This window comes from Petromyzon marinus, chromosome 41 (genome assembly GCF_048934315.1).
Source record: "Petromyzon marinus isolate PM22_M1 ecotype Great Lakes invasive population chromosome 41, UKy_Petmar_22M1.pri1.0, whole genome shotgun sequence".
NCBI lineage: Eukaryota > Metazoa > Chordata > Hyperoartia > Petromyzontiformes > Petromyzontidae > Petromyzon > Petromyzon marinus.
Genome location: NC_133707.1, coordinates 7,636,603 through 7,655,490, shown reverse-complemented (window position 1 = coordinate 7,655,490; position 18,888 = coordinate 7,636,603). Strand labels below are relative to the sequence as shown.

Sequence of the window (18,888 nt, the reverse complement as noted above, 5' to 3'; positions counted from 1 at the left end):
GAAATTCTACAGGACATTTTACAACTTAAGTCTACTGCAGAGAAGGCATTACCAGACCTGCAGAGGGAGTACAAACCATTTAATGGAGTGACTGGTAATTGCTTTGCTAGGGACACCTGATTATCATACATACCCTCTGATGGTCACCTCGTAGCTATCCCAGCAAACATGGAACAATTGGCTAACCAATATGCCAACGTTAACCCAGCATTGGCATGTTTACTTGAACAGGTCTATAGCCTACCCTGGAACGCCAAGCTGGTGAATCCACAGGTAGAGCCCACGGCAGTTGAGGTAATAACAAATTACTTAGGTCACGCTAAAACGGCAAAAGAATGCTATTAACAGATCAACATATCTGACCACCAAACTATATATGCAACCCAGCAACATTGAACAAAACTCGACTCTGTTTAGGAGACCCAGGACATTGAGACCGATCCAGAGTTTATTTGCTTAAACAAATATTGCTTGATAATATTGGTCTGAACAGCCAAATAAATAGGCCGATGGGCTAAAAACATTTACGTGTGGGAGGCATAGAACAGTGTACATGCTTATATCCGAATTTTTTATGCATTACACAAAAGTATCGTGAAAAAACGACCTGCAAAACACTGGCCTGAGTTGTAACTCGCCGACCCGCCCCTACTGGACATCCGTGAAAAAGAGTTTCATAGTCCATTGGATTCCTCCAGGATAAATAAAGAGATTCTGATCGCAGATTAAATAACCACATCAAACAAACAATAAATCCGCTGTGCCAAGCAGAGCTGGCAAGGGAGCTGGGCTTCTCGGCCGAGCAGATCCGACAGCTTCGTGAGGACAACCCCGAGTCTCTGGTGGACCAGGCGGCGAGCCTCCTCAAGCTGTGGGCCGAGAGGGAGGGCACCACCGCCACACGTACGTCCGTCCTCTCCCGCGCTACTAAACCCCCTCCACGTGATCGACTAATGTGCACAACCGTCCTGGTCACATCTTGGCGATAGGGGCTGTTTATTATAATAGCCCATGAGCCAAAGGGGGAGAGGTTGTCTGGTAACACCTGGGATGGCAAATGCTATGGGCAGTATCCACCATCTACAGAAGGCTTAATATATACACGCACACCAGTATTTTTCGTATTCTGTAGATGTTTCATTTCAGGTTTTTTTTTCTCTCTACCAAATGCACCTTTGCCATAATCTAATGCCATTTTTTTTAAAATGGTACTACGCTGACCTTGTTATCATACATATTTGTAATCGAGAAAAATGTTCCTTGAAAGAAAATCATCGGTACCATTAGCCACTCTGGGTCGTACCCATAAAATATTTTTGGGCCAACAAGCTCACCACAACTATAAACACAAAGAAACTTCTTACACCAGGACCCACGCCAGCCGTGCTGTGCCACTGGTCCATATTATTGCATCCTACTCATAACCTGCTGTGCCTGCCCCCCCTCCCCACAACCCATGGGCCCTGGCACAGTTGCACCGCCTTACACACGGGGTAAGCTGCAAGGCCGTACCAACGCGTGTATCCCCCCCCCCCGTGTGTATTGTGCACTCAGCGGGGAGACTCATCCCGGCGCTGGTGCGCGTGAACCGCGCTGACCTCGTGGGGTTGGTGCAGAGCGGACAGAGCGGGCAGCGCGAGAGCGCTGCCGAGGCATCCTTCTCCTACGGCGAGCTCGAGCAGACCATGCAGCTCGACACATCCGCCGGTGGGGGCACAGAGCCACACGCGCACAGGGTTGCACCATGGATGACTCCGACTGTAGAAACCACACAACCACACAGAAAACAAGACTCCGTCGTACGGGCCACACAACTCGGAACAACGCAAAGTGTAACACGGATGACTCGAATGTACAGACTACACATCTCGGAGGGTAACACAAATAGCTAATCGTACGCAGCATAACATAAAAAACCACACTAATTCACGCACACCACACAACTGCGTAACACATTACATTGCACTATACAGACCAGAACAAACAGATCATGCCACACACACTGCATCACTCCACACCCCCACACCATCCAATCTGCACGACATTAAAAGCACCGAGCAAAAACACACACACGAGCACTAACAACCACAGACAGTGAAAACGTCTTTAAATAATTAGTGGTGATAATGTCACAGTGATGTCTCTACCACTCTAGGTGCACTTTGACAGTATTTTCTATTTTTTATTGAAGGTCAAGATGATTTTGGGAAGCTTGCTTGAGTGATGGAACAATGTTGTTAGCAGAGCTTCTCTGTATCCTCACAAGACCCCCTTGTATAACCACTAAACAATGCCATGTTATTGTGAATGTCACTCTCATGTTGCTGTTGAAGGGAGTGCTCTCAGCCGCCCAGTCACTTCGTTCACGAGCCACTTCCACACACAGGCTGATGCTGACATTGCTGGTATGACCTGGCGCAAGTTTGCTCAGCTCCAGGTTGACATCAGGAGAGCCCTGATTTGGAGTGGTTGATCCATGTTTTTGTAGTATGGTATTTTGATTTGGGAGTAATATGGATCATCATCCGCGTATAAACCACCAACCTGAATTGACATTACTGCCAAGTTAAAAAAAACAAATTGTTTTATAGAGTGAGAAAGGTAAGTGTTACTTGATAACAAATATAACTCCGCATTTCAACTACCAGGCCTTCTGGAAAGGTGTTAACAGTTTTTAATGTTGGAGGTGCTGAACGTTTTACCCTTTTAATGGTTCATCAGCCCAACTACTGACTTCCAAATATATAATATATTTGTATCATTTATCCTAGGTACTGTCACTTCTTCAGGAGAATTTAGATAAGTGGCCAATTGGTATATATGGCTAATTCCTTTTGAAATCACATTTTGCATGTAAGAAAAAAACCTGAAAACCCAAAGAAAAGCCAGTAGGCATATGAAAAGTAGCCACACAGATGTGTTCATGAACCCACATTCTGAACCCGTGTCTCCTGGCCATCTAGCAGCCCCAGCGAGTTTGGGAGTTTCACGTGATCCACCAACCCAACCCTCGCTTTCAAAGCTCTGGATCACGAAGCAACTCATCATCACCACTAGGGTCTAAACCAGTGAACCATGGTCAGCTATACGACTGCCATCGAGTGAGCATAGCTCTCCCAACGCGATTTCTAATTGTACGGTGCGTTTGTTCAGCACGATGTACCACGTCGCTTTTTCACGTGGGAGCGCAATTTGGGACAACAGGCAAAACACCGCAGTACAACAGGCAAACCACCGCAGTACAACAGGCAAAACACCGCAGTACAACAGGCAAAACACCTTTTAGAGTTATGGAGCCATGCCGCATGGACGAGGGGGCCACAGACAAGTACTGCGTAACCCCCTGAAATTGTAGCAATGCAGACAACGGTAATAATCCTAATCGTACAACACCTACGACCACTGCCTCACCTGGCAATTCGTTATTTTTGGCGGAAGCATCAAAGGAAAAGGTTACGGTATATATAAAAAAAAAGATCCTTGGTTAGAAAAAGCCTTCTCTCACTTGTTCACTTTGATTATTAACCTTACTGTTGTTTGTTTTCTTTTCTGTTTTCCTTCCTGCTTCCTTCCTTCCGACGGGAACCCTCAGTCGGGCCACATTAACAGCGCACGCCATCCTGCACCGCATCGATGTTGCTTCTCTCATGTTTCACGCCCGGCGCCATGCCTATGTCTCCACCCTCGGTGTCCGTTTTGTGTTTGAGTCGCCTCCTCTTTGGTTTCTTTGGCTCCCGTGAATTATGACTAATAATTACGACTAATAATAACGACTAATGTTTCGTTTCCCAAATTTTTGTTTTTTGCTTAAAAATGACAAAAACAAATTATTTGCGTTTGCTATTTAACGGCTTGGCAAATGTAACGGTGGCATTTATTTTTAAAAGTATTTTTATTTTAAGAGCACAGTGCATGCAAAGCAAAAATGTAAGTCGGTTGCTTTGAACTTACATTCCCGTCTCCCTTACGAGTCACTTTTATTTTTTAATAATTTTACGCTATATTTTTTAAACGTTCTTTCTATGGCAACGTAGCATTTCACTAATCTTCTATTGATTTAAAACATAACACCGTACTGTAATAGTAATAATGTGTTTTAAATTCAAATATGCAAAATTAGGGCCGTGCGTCTTTTGATGCGCGGCTCGGTCCCTCGTTGCGAGTTCCGTGCCTCCTTGACGTTGCAGGGATTCCGGTTTCCATAGAAAGCTCACCCCAGGCAACTTGATAACATTAACCCCCCCCCCCCCATCCAAAGCAAACCATAGATATACATAAATAAAAACAAAATATGCGAATATGCAAAAGTGTAGATAACTGCTCCAAGACTCTGGGGTTACATTTCTGGTTGCCGGGAAACCTGGTAATGATCTAGGAGCGTGCGGGTGTGTGTGTGTGTGTGAGTGCGTAGTGTGTGTTCACACCAGACCCCTATCACTGGTATAAGTCACTGCCCCCACACGTCGTGCGGTGCGGTGTAGAGATTACCGTGGCACACTGCAGGGGGAGAGGAAGTTGCGTTTCATAAGGAGGGCTGCTTCCAGGCCTCCCTCCTGCCTTTCCCCACACCAGTGCGCCACATCCCCCCCCCTCCTCCTCCCTTTATCTCCTTCCCTCATTCCCTTCCTATCCTCTCTCCATCATCCAACAACACCCCCCTAGGCCTCCTGCCAACTCGGTCACCCGTTGCTCGGTTCGGCCTCTTGTAAAGCAGACCCCATCGAAAACCACATGCGCTCATGGGACAGGAGTGCGTGAGGCCAGAGGAAAGCTGCCATGAGAAGCACAATCCACGAGTCAGTGCAATAATAATTAATAGGTGGTGAAGATGCAGACCTGCCATTGCAGGTCTGGTGGAAGGGCCTCCACTAGAGGGAGTACGCGAGCACTCTATAGAGGGTATCTGGGATACTCTTTCACACCTGGCAGCATCTTTCAAGTGGCGGGAGTACCCACAGAAGCACCCCGCATCAGAACATTACTATTCTAATCTAAATACCTTAGCTTTTATCAACAATTAAAATAATGTTTTACAAGTAAAAAATTAGGTATTAAATTCCTCAAAATACAAATTCCTATAATTCGAATACCACTTTAAATAATGATCAATTAATATTCTGACAAACAGGTAACATTTTAAGAAAAGATAAGTCATGACAAACGTGATTATGAAAATAAGAATGCTTAATAACATTGAAATACATGTATTAAAATTACAAGTTAATTTATGGCTATATATTCTATCCATGGATTTAAGTTATTACCTGGTTCAGCACCATAGACCGCAGCCTTTCCTGAAATGCAGGGTGCATCATTGGGCCAACACAAAAACGTAGCTCATGAATGACATGGGACCGCACACTCAGCCATGAGTGTGCGGTCTGATAGCAGACCATGACTACAGGTGTAAGGGAAGATTAGCAAACTCTTTCATGTGGCAGTGCAAGTGACTTATCCACATTTCACCCACTGATTGACATTGCACGTTTGAACTAGAATGTTAATTAATTGCAGGCAAGTTTATATATATATACACACACACGTGATAATTACCTTTATTTACTCAAGAAACACCTAATTGAATCTCACTACTTCATTTTCAGATGGGCCCTCTGCATTGTATTTTTTGTCCAGTTCCAAAAAGATACCAGGGGGCAGCCCTCAAAAGCTTCCTTGTATAGATTCAGGAACCCATTGCTGTACTGCCATTTCCTGGTCAAATCGCAGCTTGAGCATTTCCACAGTCTCCCATTCAACTACTCACCAGGCTCAGCTCTGCTTTAGCATCTATAATCTGGATTGGGCAAATTCACTTGAATTGGTCGTACATGCCAACCAGTACCTCCAAGACATCCCACATCAATGGGGTAATACTTTTAAAAGACCCGTCAGCAGCCACTGTGCTCCAGTGAAGGGGTACGACACGGTGTGGTGGTGGTGTCAAGTGGTGGTGGTGGTGTCGTATCACCGACGTTTTCTCGCTTGACCCTGAACCTCTGTCTCCACGGCGTCCATCCCGTGCAGTAGTGATCGTATAAGTGTCAGTGCTGTGCCTTGTATTTGCTCCTTGGTGCTGGTGCCACGGTGGTTACATTCCCGAGAAGGTTTCTGAAAAAGAATGACCCTCCCCCGATAAGCAAATGTGGAATCTTGCAACAAGCCGTACGAATGGCGCGCACGGCTCTCACTGCTGGCGTTCCGTTAAACTGACGTACCTCGGGGAGGGGATTATCGACTTTCAGAAACGCTCTCAGCCTCACCTGTCCGTGTAGTAGTTGTTCCAACGCCCACACGTCTCGCCGCATCCCTCCCACCCCAACCCCCCACCGCGCTCCCTTCCGCCCGGAAACACGCGCTGGCCCCCGCTCCGCCACAGGTTTCACCGAATTCCTGGAGGAAATCTCCCCGATGTCACCGGGCGGCGATGATGATGATGATGTTGGGGGCCGTGAGAGCCCTATGCCCTCTGGCCACACCCCACCGTCACTCGTCCAGTGTGCCGGCATGGCCCAGGCGGAGACACCCTTCCGGTCGAGTCATCTCGACTCGACAGACCTGGGCTCCCCTGTGGACATTAGCCCACGTGGCCGCTCTCTCAATGTCGATGGTGGTGCTGGCGACGAGGCGGACCGAGATGCGGTTACTCCTGACCCGGACGACAGCTTGGATGCCGAGTCGCCCGTGTTCGAGGAGGACGAGGATGAGGACAATCCAGCAGAGGAGTCACCCGTCTCGGACCAGCAACACTCGCCCATTTCACCGGCATCGCTGGACAATTCACAGCAACATTGCGACATCACGAGCGAGACCGATGCAGTATCACCAACCTCGGAGGTGAGGTCAGTGGAGGTCATCATCCAAGACGAATCGGTGGCGGCAACGTCACGGGAGCGTGCGGCAAGCGAGGGCGATGACGGCGCGCAGCAGGTTGCCTTCGGTACGTCGGAGACGTCCGAGGAGTGGCTGTCGAGCAGCAGCGTCCAGCGAGATGAGTGCGAGACCGGCTCGGACCTGGCGGATGTGGAGGAGCCACGGGAGAGCGTAGATCTGGACAGTCTCGTGCACGGGCGGCCGCACCTCGGCGAGGCGGCCCACGCGCTTGCCGCCCAGCACCAACGCTTTGAGCACCACGAGCAACAGAGCCGCACGGAGACCACGTTCTACAGCGAGCTGAGCCAGGGTCTCCACGATAACGGTTTCCAGGCCAGCAGCGACGAAGGCGAGGATGAGGAACCCGAGCTGATGAGGGGCGGAGGCGGCTTCGTGCTGCGGCAGCAGCAGCATCGCCGCCAAGAGGTGACGGAGGGGGTTGTGATCGAATCATCTTCGTCCTCTCGCACTTTTGAGGAGCTGTGGACCGCTCCACCACGGCACAGGCAGGAAACCGAGGCGGCCGCTGCTTCAACGCATGAGGAGGAAGTGGAGTCTCCGCTGGAGCCGCCTGGCTTCACGAGCCCCACGCCCAGCGACGGAGCCGAAGAGGCGAAACTGTCATCACAGTTCGACCGAGCGACCGAGTCTCCAGTCGAGGACAAATCACCACATCTGGAGAAGGTTGCATCACCACCGTTCGAGAAGTTTGCATCACCACAGCTGGAGGAGGTTGCGTCACCACAGCTGGAGGAGGTTGCATCACCACAGCTGGAGGAGGTTGCGTCACCACAGCTGGAGGTTGCGTCACCACAGCTGGAGGTTGCGTCACCACAGCTGGAGGAGGTTGCGTCACCACAGCTGGAGGAGGTTGCGTCACCACAGCTGGAGGAGGTTGCGTCACCCCAGCTGGAGGAGGTTGCGTCACCACAGCTGGAGGAGGTTGCGTCACCACAGCTGGAGGAGGTTGCGTCACCACAGCTGGAGGAGGTTGCGTCACCACAGCTGGAGGAGGTTGCGTCACCGCAGCTGGAGGAGGTTGCGTCACCGCAGCTGGAGGATGTTGCGTCACCGCAGCTGGAGGAGGTTGCATCACCGCAGCTGGAGGTTGCGTCACCACCACAGCTGGAGGAGGTTGCATCACCACAGCTGGAGGAGGTTGCATCACCGCAGCTGGAGGAGGTTGCATCACCGCAGCTGGAGGTTGCGTCACCACAGCTGGAGGTTGCGTCACCACAGCTGGAGGAGGTTGCGTCACCACAGCTGGAGGAGGTTGCGTCACCACAGCTGGAGGTTGCGTCACCACAGCTGGAGGAGGTTGCGTCACCGCAGCTGGAGGATGTTGCGTCACCGCAGCTGGAGGAGGTTGCATCACCGCAGCTGGAGGTTGCGTCACCACCACAGCTGGAGGAGGTTGCATCACCACAGCTGGAGGAGGTTGCATCACCGCAGCTGGAGGAGGTTGCATCACCGCAGCTGGAGGTTGCGTCACCACAGCTGGAGGTTGCGTCACCACAGCTGGAGGAGGTTGCGTCACCACAGCTGGAGGAGGTTGCGTCACCACAGCTGGAGGTTGCGTCACCACAGCTGGAGGAGGTTGCGTCACCGCAGCTGGAGGATGTTGCGTCACCGCAGCTGGAGGAGGTTGCATCACCGCAGCTGGAGGTTGCGTCACCACCACAGCTGGAGGAGGTTGCATCACCACAGCTGGAGGAGGTTGCATCACCACAGCTGGAGGAGGTTGCATCACCGCAGCTGGAGGAGGTTGCATCACCGCAGCTGGAGGTTGCGTCACCACAGCTGGAGGTTGCGTCACCACAGCTGGAGGAGGTTGCGTCACCACAGCTGGAGGTTGCGTCACCACAGCTGGAGGAGGTTGCGTCACCACAGCTGGAGGAGGTTGCGTCACCACAGCAGGAGGTTGCGTCACCACACCTGGAGGAGGTTGCGTCACCACAGCTGGAGGAGGTTGCATCACCACAGCTGGAGGAGGTTGCGTCACCGCAGCTGGAGGTTGCGTCACCGCAGCTGGAGGTTGCGTCACCGCAGCTGGAGGTTGTGTCACCACAGCTGGAGGAGGTTGCATCACCACAGCTGGAGGAGGTTGCGTCACCACAGCTGGAGGTTGCATCACCACAGCTGGAGGAGGTTGCGTCACCACAGGTTGCATCACCACAGCTGGAGGAGGTTGCATCACCACAGCTGGAGGAGGTTGCATCACCGCAGCTGGAGGAGGTTGCATCACCGCAGCTGGAGGAGGTTGCATCACCGCAGCTGGAGGAGGTTGCATCACCGCAGCTGGAGGAGGTTGCATCACCGCAGCTGGAGGAGGTTGCGTCACCGCAGCTGGAGGAGGTTGCATCACCCCAGCTGGAGGAGGTTGCGTCACCGCAGCTGGAGGAGGTTGCATCACCGCAGCTGGAGGTTGCGTCACCCCAGCTGGAGAAGGTTGCGTCACCACAGCTGGAGGAGGTTGCGTCACCACAGCTGGAGGTTGCGTCACCACAGCTGGAGGTTGCGTCACCACAGCTGGAGGAGGTTGCGTCACCCCAGCTGGAGGAGGTTGCGTCACCACAGCTAGAGGAGGTTGCGTCACCACAGCTGGAGGTTGCGTCACCCCAGCTGGAGGAGGTTGCGTCACCACAGCTAGAGGAGGTTGCGTCACCACAGCTGGAGGTTGCGTCACCACAGCTGGAGGAGGTTGCGTCACCACAGCTGGAGGAGGTTGCGTCACCACAGCTGGAGGAGGTTGCGTCACCACAGCTGGAGGAGGTTGCGTCACCACAGCTGGAGGAGGTTGCGTCACCGCAGCTGGAGGAGGTTGCGTCACCACAGCTAGAGGTTGTGTCACCACAGCTGGAGGTTGCGTCACCACAGCTGGAGGAGGTTGCGTCACCACAGCTGGAGGAGGTTGCGTCACCGCAGCTGGAGGAGGTTGCGTCACCACAGCTAGAGGTTGCATCACCACAGCTGGAGGAGGTTGCATCACCCCAGCTGGAGGAGGTTGCGTCACCACAGCTGGAGGAGGTTGCATCACCTGACAAGCATCGACTTGAAGTCGACACTTTGGCCTTGGACTCCGAATATTCTCTAACACATAAGATGCAACCTCAGCCTGAAGCGACGGAGCAAGCACCCGACTTCTCATCCATCGGCCACTCTGAGGAATCTCCTTCTACGGAGTGCCTGCCTTCCCCACACTCGTATGCAGCTCCACTACAAGTTGCCTCCTCACCCGAATCCATGCCTGAGGAGGCGGCGGTAATAGCCAGCGATGATGAAGAACAGCTCGTGGAAGAAGACATCCTCGCGCACGAGGTCATCCACCAGCATCGTGCTCCACCCACGGTGGACGCGGAAAAGCTTGAGGAACATGCCCTTGCGTTGGTGGGAATCCCAAAGTCGTCACCCACTTTGAAGTCACCGGATAAGCAGCTGCTGCCGCCACAGGGTGAAGATTTGCAAGCAAAGACCGAGACTCCGGATAGCGCTGCTGGGGAACTTGAGGTTGAACACCATGCCTCATCATCTCACGGACTGGAGACACGGCCGCCATATGATGTCTATTCACCAGTGGAATCGGATGGTCGTGGACAGCCAGCGTTGTCAGACGATGATACAGGTGGTGAGCTGCCAAATGTGGGAAAGGAAGCGCAGTCGCCCATGTCTCCGAAGGAACGCGCCCAGGCAGCTGATGGTGGCAATGGATTTTCAGGTGCAGGAAGGGAGGAGGAATGTGGTAGAGCGACAGCAAGCCTGGACAAAGAGCGACGTGGACAATGGGACGATGATGAAGGTTGGCTCGTTCTGGAAAATCGCTACTTTCACAGCAAGTCGGAGAGCAGGATGGAGAGGCGGCAGCATACCACCACCAAGCACCATAGCTCCACCACCAGCACAGAGATGGAACAGACATTCCTGATTCTCGATGGCTCTCATGATGAAACAGTCACTGCCACAGGCGACGACCTGATGCAACCCAGTTCTCACAGCACTACCACCAAAAATGGACGACTCGAGACAGAACGACTTGAAGTCATGCAAGAGGTCGGATTCGCGCAGTGGGGACTGTCAGATGTGCAAACTGAACTAGAGAAGATGATGCCAGAAGAGGAGGAGAGGGAGGAGGAGCTGGTGGAGGAAGAGGACGTAGCAAAGGCAAAGAGTGAAACTGACCTCGCGGAAGAGGTGAGCTAAAGCAATTATTATGTGCAAGCACTTTGAGTGAATGTGGCTAGCTCAGAGCTATAAGTGCCACTCTGGTCTAATTTTAAACTGAAGCACATATAGCTGGCTGTATACAATCATCTTGGCTGTAATAAATCAATTTAAGTTATGGGGCAAAAAATACTTAAAAGTTGTTTTTGGAAGCAGTGGTGGGAGCAGTGATATGTGCAATGCGCTATTAACCCTGCGACCCGAGTTTCATTCCTGGCTAGGCCTAACGTCAGTGCGGAGTGATATCCACACAGAGCTAAACTTGACCAGCTTGGGAAAGTATTGTGAAACAACCCCCTTGACCACAAGGCATGGGGAGACCATTCGACAGTGGATTGATAAAAGGCTTGACAACAAAAAGGTGGTTTTGAGATTTAAAAAAAAAATATTCAGAAGTTTAATTTTTAAAGACAGCCAATAGGCTATGTTTTGCTGTGCCTAGGAAATATTACATCCTTACATTTTTAGTTGTCCAACAACACTACAACGAAAGTCTATAACTAGCATGTTTCTATCTTGATTTGAAGCTTTCGTGACTGCAGGAATCCATACTCTTTGGTTCTTTAGGGAAAGTCACGTAGTTAGAAATAAAATAAAATCATCTTATGACGTATTATTGCCATGTGACTGCCTACCCTAGCGCTAGCTAACAAAACACCGCTTGTGTTGCGATCGAAACATCGTGATTTGTTTTATTTTATTTCTAGCATGTTTCTGTTTAAACTACATTGCTGTGCAAATTGATCGATCATGTGAATTACTATTATGGAGAATTGTGGCATCTTAAATGTTTGTTAAATAGTGTTATAATTATACTTACAGGTCTTAAAAGAAACAGATGAATTTGGCAGTGCTGTTGATGAAGAGGATGTTGGTGATGATGATGGTGATGATGATGATGAATATGATGATGATGATGATGATGAAGGGGGGGAGAAGGTGACTACACGAGTGATTCGTCGCAGAGTCATAATACAGGTAAAGAAAAACAAATATCCTCTCGTAGGGCTCGCAAGAGCTCCCTCTAATGGAGGCCCTTCCACTGGCAGCTAACCCAAGCCAGAAGTTGCAGGACCTGCCGTTAAATCGTGTGTGGGTTTTGTGTGTGCGTGTACATGCATGCCCCTATGCTTACTGGATTCCCTTCAGCAGTCTGTAAATCTCGTCTATAATATTGCATTTGAGATTAATTATGAGCAAGTGTGGCACTTGCCAATTCCTCGTAAATTCAAAGTGTTTTTTGCAGCCCTGTGCCGATTTCCTTATGGATGAAGGCCTCCCGATACTGTTCACCCAACAAGCCCACCATACGCTTTTTCTAATCATTACGAATTACATTTTGTAATGCTTATGAAGCACATGGTGTCAAGTACACACAAACAAATGATTACACGCACTCCACAAATTAGGATGTCATATAACCACCATGCCATCAATTACTCCAGAGAACATTTTGCAAAGCACCAATTTTAAAACGGGTTATAGCTGTTTATCTAGAACATAAATTATTGTGCTTTATTTTTTAAAATGTTTTTGGTAGGAAACAAAAACACCAATGAATATAATATAAGCAATGCTAATCAAGACGTTAACATATATTTCCAAAAGAGAATACACAATCATCGTGGATATATTGTGCAACTTTCGTGGATCTTATGACGTATTATTGCCATGTGACTGCCTACCCTAGCGCTACCTAACAGCACCCTTGCGTGCGTGCGGTTGCAGGGAGGAGACTTGCAGCAGCTGGGCGGGGAGACTGTGCATGAGGACCAGTACACGGACGAGTTCGGAAACCTTGTCACTCGAAAGGTAAGGGGCAAGTCTCTCGCCTCGGCTTCACGCCGGGTCGTGGCGAGCCGCATCTGCCGCGGGAATTAGTTCGTGTTCGAGTTTCACGCACTGTCGTAGAGGACTGACAATTTATCTGCCGGCAGTAGTCGCGATATTTTGACTTGCAGGTCGGGTGAGTGGTTAAAAAAAAAGTTATATACAAGTTGTAATTTGCTACAATGTGATCAATTAATATTAGGACTGGTCAATTAAAAAGAGCAGGTGTTTTCGCTGTTGTACAGTCGTTGAACAGAAACGAAGATCTTGATGTTTTGTCCGTCTGGTGATCTTCAGGAAATAGAGGTTAAATAGTCCGGTGAGGTTTGGTGGCGAGTGATGTTAGGTGTTGGACTAATTGCGGTGCAGTCATTCGCGTTAAAACCTACGAGTGCATTCCAGAAATTAGAATGTGTATGGACTGACTGTGGTTTATTTAAGTATCAATAACTTAATATATAATACTCTCATTGAATGAAATAGTTGATGTGGGCCAGTACTTTCAAAACCCCAATTTACTGGGGGTTTTTTATACGTCACACAGCCTTCATTCTAGATTAAGTTTTCGTGACTGCAAGGATCCATACTCTTTGGTTCTTTCGGTAAAGTCACGTAGGTGAAAAAAAATACAAATAACAAAATAGAAATAAATGTTTTTTTCTTTTTTTTTCACCTACGTGACTTTACCGAAAGAACCAAAGAGTATTCACACAGCCTTCTCCGATTACCACATTTTCACACACAAGAGTCGCCAGGACTAGAGTATGAGAGATGCTCAGGTAGACAGGTGCTACGGGGACATTTCTTACTTTCCCTTCTGTTTGCCTCACGAGTCGCACTGGATGAGCCCTCTTCAGTGGCATCGTCACTATACTTACAATGTCATCAACGTTATGAGTTCATCATCATTATGACATCACATCTCTTCTGTCATTCACATGGCAGCTAACTATGCGGTTTGATGAACTTCTTCCAATTAACATGTCTTGACATGCACTAATGGTGTCTTGTAAAAAAAGTTGTTGTTTTTTTACCCCAAATTTGTGATAAATGTTTAAGTCTGTAAAAAAACTGCGAGATCAATAAACCTGGCAACGTGGTTTTAAAAAACGATTTATCTTGTCGTTTCAGGTGACACGCAAAATCATCCACCGCGTACTGTCACCTGAAGAGGTGGATCAGGCACGGGCGGGCCAGGGCGATGAGGTAACCCCCTCACCCCGACCCTTCTGACAGCCGAGCACGCTGCCATTACAACACAACTCGCAAACATGAGCTGTTTATACAACGCCAACAATGCTTCGACAGATTTAAGACAATTATTATTTTAAATAACTCAAAATGAGAATATAAATAACAAACTAAGCAGATAGATCTCCTTTACAAATCCATATCTCCACATAAACACAAGTATTTCTTACACAAACTATCGACCGCAAATATTTCTGAAGGTGCATATTTCAGCAGCGTTGTTTCAAGACAAGCAAACTCTGGACTGGTTTCGACAGTATCTCATCAGCAGTGTCAGGTTTGGAAGAAATACCTTTAATTTGCATGTGGAGAGACAGATGTGTGAAGGAGGCTTATTTATGTAGGTACTTATTTTATAATAATCATGCCGTTTATTTATACAGCCAAGACAATTCATCTGGTGGGCCCTGCAAAGGGATGTTTGGCCAATTCCCATTCATGATTTTTCGGTACGTGGGAGGAAACCAGAGTACCCAGAGAACACCTAAGCAATATGCTAACTCTCAAAGCACTGTACAGATGGATTCAATAATTAATGCTTGTACTGCCGTCACCCTGATGATGCCTCACAGCGCCAGCCTACAGCCCCTGCGATTCCCAGGCAGTCTCCCATCCAAGTACTAACCAGGCTTAAACCTGCTTATAGTGTTTGAAATGTTACGAAGTCAGGTACATTTTCGGGTCATCTGGTCATAGGCTAAATCCATAATGGATTTAAAGTGACCAGAGCCACATATCAGGGGAAATCACTCCGTTGTATAGATAACCTGTAAAAATTTGCTTGCTATACACCCGAGGCTTAAGTTCAGCTGGGTGCGAGTTTGTTCCCTGGTAATTATTTCAGCACCTGGCACGCCATCTCCAGTATACCCCCTCTACGTGGCTACTATTCGAGTGCCTGCTTCATTGTACAAGTGACCTGGAAGATAGTGATCGAAACAATGTAGTCCTTTGTGCGAGAGCGAAAATAAACAGCTGTGCCATCTCTGGCGGGAGCAGGACAAAGTGGAGGAGTGGATTGGCTCGGGATGGAGCCGGGTGGAGGATCGGCCTGCTGAGCCGCCCTCGGAGCCAGCAGGGTCAAGCGGTGGCTCTCGCGGTGGCTCCCACGACGGCTCTGATGGGGCGCAGGGAGGTGCGATGCCTTTCGGCGATTTACGAGTGGCACGGGCGTGAGCTGTGTTCTTAGTTTGCCGGCGGTGTGACAGACCAGGCCAATTGCGAAACGAATATATATATTATGAGAGTTGTCTTCTTTGTTTGCATTTTGACTGCTTGTGTTGTGGTTATTGCAAACATGATGCCTTGAGTGAAGGTGTCAGTTTTTGTGCCAGTTAAAAGGGTAAAACCTATTCCGAATATATAGTTAAGTCCATACCTGAGCAATCAGTTGTGAAATCAATTCTCCCTCGAATTCGCGAAATTAAAAAAAAAAAATCGCCTGCAAATGCTTTGCCTACATCCGAGTTCGTAGTTGCACAGCAAGGAAATTAAACAGCATATTCAGGATTATAAGAACGAACTGTATGTCGCAAATGTCCAGCGCGCAACGAGATGCGTTGCTACAAATCGTTGAGGAAATCCATTGAGTTGGTCTCTACTGCGAGAAACCGGATGTGCAACTGCTCAACTCGTTGCAGAGACCACCAACATCTTAAGCAATTCAGTCGGGTACAACCAAGTCACATGCATCGTAATTACTTGGGTTGTGAACTTGGTTTAAATGCACACTTTCAGGGACAGGCACTTAACGGAGAACATGTCTGTGTACAGGGATGTGATTGCCCCACCCGGGTCGAGGCACGCAGGGAGCAACGCTGACCTTCAAACTCCACTCCTCTACCACCGTCACCACAACCTCAACATGAACTTCCAAAACAAAGGCCAACAACTCCCCGATGCTACCAATATACTACCCCACCAACTCCAGTGTAACATTGTCTCTCACCTTATCCAACCCTCACATTATCTAACCCTCACATTACCCAACTCAACCCTACCTGATCCCACTTTGTGCTCATGTCCATACTAACCCTACTAACCTTACCACAGCCTTGCACAACCCCTAGCTGACCTATATTGGCCTGACTGACCTAATCCAACTCAACCAGACCAGAGCTTACCTAAACTCAAAGTGTGCTGTGTCACCCGGCGCATCTTTGTCTGGCCTTACTTAGGCCTGATCCAATGCAAACCAACTTTGACCTTACTCCATTCTATGGGAAATTACTCAACATAAGACTCTTACCCAAGTCAATCAGAACTGACAAACGATGCACTACTGAACCCGACTCTACTCTACACACGTGTGCGCGTAGGTGCCCGTGTCAGAGAAAGGGGACGTTAAACATTGACTACGCCACCTTTACCTACCAGGGGGGCGCATTGTGAAATCACGTGGCCCCACCATTCTTGACCAAAAACTGTTTTTGGAAGTCCACCCTATGTGTGTGCCCATGTCTGAACACTGCGAGGCCAGCCTATGGTGCACCACTAACACGAGCCTACCCACCCATCTGTCTCGTAGGTCTTTTGGCTGCCACGGCGTTCGAAAACACTTTACTGCAAGGTGTATGTTGTCGTTGTCATCGACACCAGATTACGTGCGCATGCGCGCAGTCTCATAACTTGTCACGTTTACTTTTCTGCCTATATATTTTCTTTGCGCAGTTGACACATGTCCGGGTGAGCTGCGGTTACAAGCAAGGCTTGCGATTCATTCACTCTAGCCACCAAAGACAAAACGCGCGGCCCCAATTGCTAGCGTGAGCTGTTACTAAAATTGCTGAACCCTCAATAGCCAGGTCTCACACGATTGAACGATGGATGACCATGGTCACCAGGGGTGGCCACCTGTCCCAAGTTTTCCCACCGACCATCCTGTTTTGTTTGTTTTAAAAATCGGCCATTCCCGGAATTAAGCTTATTCCTGTGAAATGGTTCTTGCTTAAACAAAAATAATAATCACATTACTGTTAATTTATTTGTGCGACTTGCGGCTCTAATTTGTGATAAGCAAATGATGCCACCTAAATCTTTCCCAGCTCCAGGTGACGTGCAGGGGATTAAGTGGAATTATGTGACCATGTGTCAATAGTGCAGGAAATGCATTACGAATGCATCAGTGCTGCATAGACTACAATTTTGTCGTCTGGCAAAGGATGCTCTGATGGAGCCACTGCCTCCATATTCCAGTTACTCAATCCACCTGTACACATGACCCGAGGCTGATTAAAAAAAAAAACTTATGGTGGAATTGTTGCTCCACAAAAGTTGAACCGCAAAAGTGACAGCTGTGTCCGTATGCTTTGTGGAGTTTTTTTATGATGCCGATTACCTGTCCAGAATTTTGTTTTGTACCTCAGGTGGTAGCCACAATTACAGCAGCAGAAAATGCCAACAGTCACTCGAGCAAAGATTAGAGCGAGAGCAGGAGAAATGACAAGACATAGCCTTCGTGTAGTGTGTGTAAGCTAAGGTACTAATGTATGGAATGTTCAAAAGGCACTAATATATATTAAGACTACTGATGTAACTGTTATTAACTATTATATGTATGCGAACAAATGTGCTAATCATGTATATGCCACAAGTGGCCGACTGCTTCGACAGAATAATTTAATGAGGTGAACAACTCCATTTGTGGTTTTGAAACAAAGTAAACAAAGTTGAAACTTAGGATAACACAACAAGTCAAGACACTGAGTAACATTTTATAGGATTGATGTGTGACCACATTTTAAAGGATTTAGTGGCGTGTTACGATTCCTAATGTTTCTGCCCCCATACACTGCTCATTTAAAAAAGAAACGACACGCAAACAAAGGATATTTTATCGCGAGGGGCATAAAGGAAACGGACTTCACTAGCGTACCTTCTAAGACTTAAACTTTAAAAAACGTATGCAGATTGAGTATGTAGTTGTAGTGCACATTATCTCAGCATGTCATGATCTCTTTTGTAAAATATTAAATGTCCTTCCTGCATTCACTCATTAAGTGCTTGAAAACGTCAATAAAGCCCCATGTAACGCGATCCATCCAGAGGAAGTGTCGGGTGGGGGGAGGATGTCAGGCCATTGATGGCAATTACGATAATAATTTAAATTTGATTTTGGAGGGGGGGGGGGGGATCATTAACATCATCCCATTCGTTCATTGAGCTGCAGGTTGGTGGTTTGCATGAAAATTGTGTCCGGGAATTCGATTTTCCCACCACACGTTGCCAGAAGTGCGATGATGCAAAAAGTCGCACACATCACCGTGTGTGTGTGTATGTTTGTGTGTATGTGTGTACGTGCCATGAGTTTGACTGCACGAGGCCAATCAGGTGTTAGGTATAAAAACAAAATAAGACCCCCCCCCCACCATGCTGTGCAGTGAGCGTCGGCACTGAATGTTATTAAAGCCAGTGTACGCAAACAAATAAAACGTGATGGAAAAGAAACCCACAAGAGCTCAGTATGTGTCATTACTTGATCGCATTATTATACAGTACAGTATTTCTGGGTTAAAACCTTGAAATTGAATAACTCAAGGGCGTCCAGTGTCCGTCATTAAGTGACGACATTCACATCGCTCAGGAAATGTCACGGTTCAGTCCTCCCCGAGCCAAAATGCTATCCTTAAAAGAAGAAACAGTTTTAATTACAGTAGCAGCGAACCCGTTGCTCTGCAACGCAAAATGAGGCAGCTGTAATTGTCACACTCTTCTGACAAT

At 48.4% G+C, this 18,888-nt stretch overlaps 1 protein-coding gene across 50 annotated transcripts in view; it reads left to right on the top strand.

Moving 5' to 3' along the window:
* Window positions 1-18,622, top strand: part of LOC116951038 (uncharacterized) — a 137,265-nt gene extending 118,643 nt beyond the window's left edge. Inside the window, exons 41-51 of one of the 50 annotated variants that reach the window (XM_076073316.1) lie at window positions 772-903; window positions 1,555-1,707; window positions 6,377-8,655; window positions 8,743-8,769; window positions 8,815-9,273; window positions 9,319-11,058; window positions 11,911-12,066; window positions 12,817-12,900; window positions 14,050-14,124; window positions 15,169-15,304; window positions 15,943-18,622. In XM_076073316.1, coding sequence (XP_075929431.1) covers window positions 772-903; window positions 1,555-1,707; window positions 6,377-8,655; window positions 8,743-8,769; window positions 8,815-9,273; window positions 9,319-11,058; window positions 11,911-12,066; window positions 12,817-12,900; window positions 14,050-14,124; window positions 15,169-15,304; window positions 15,943-15,950 — 5,249 coding nt within the window. In that variant the 3' untranslated portion in view covers window positions 15,951-18,622. Of the gene's footprint in view, window positions 1-771; window positions 904-1,554; window positions 1,708-6,376; window positions 11,059-11,910; window positions 12,067-12,816; window positions 12,901-14,049; window positions 14,125-15,168; window positions 15,305-15,942 lie in introns of all 50 variants that reach the window. The other 49 variants (XM_076073313.1, XM_076073320.1, XM_076073315.1 and 46 more) reach the window with 49 other exon arrangements.
* Window positions 18,623-18,888: the final 266 nt, after the last annotated feature.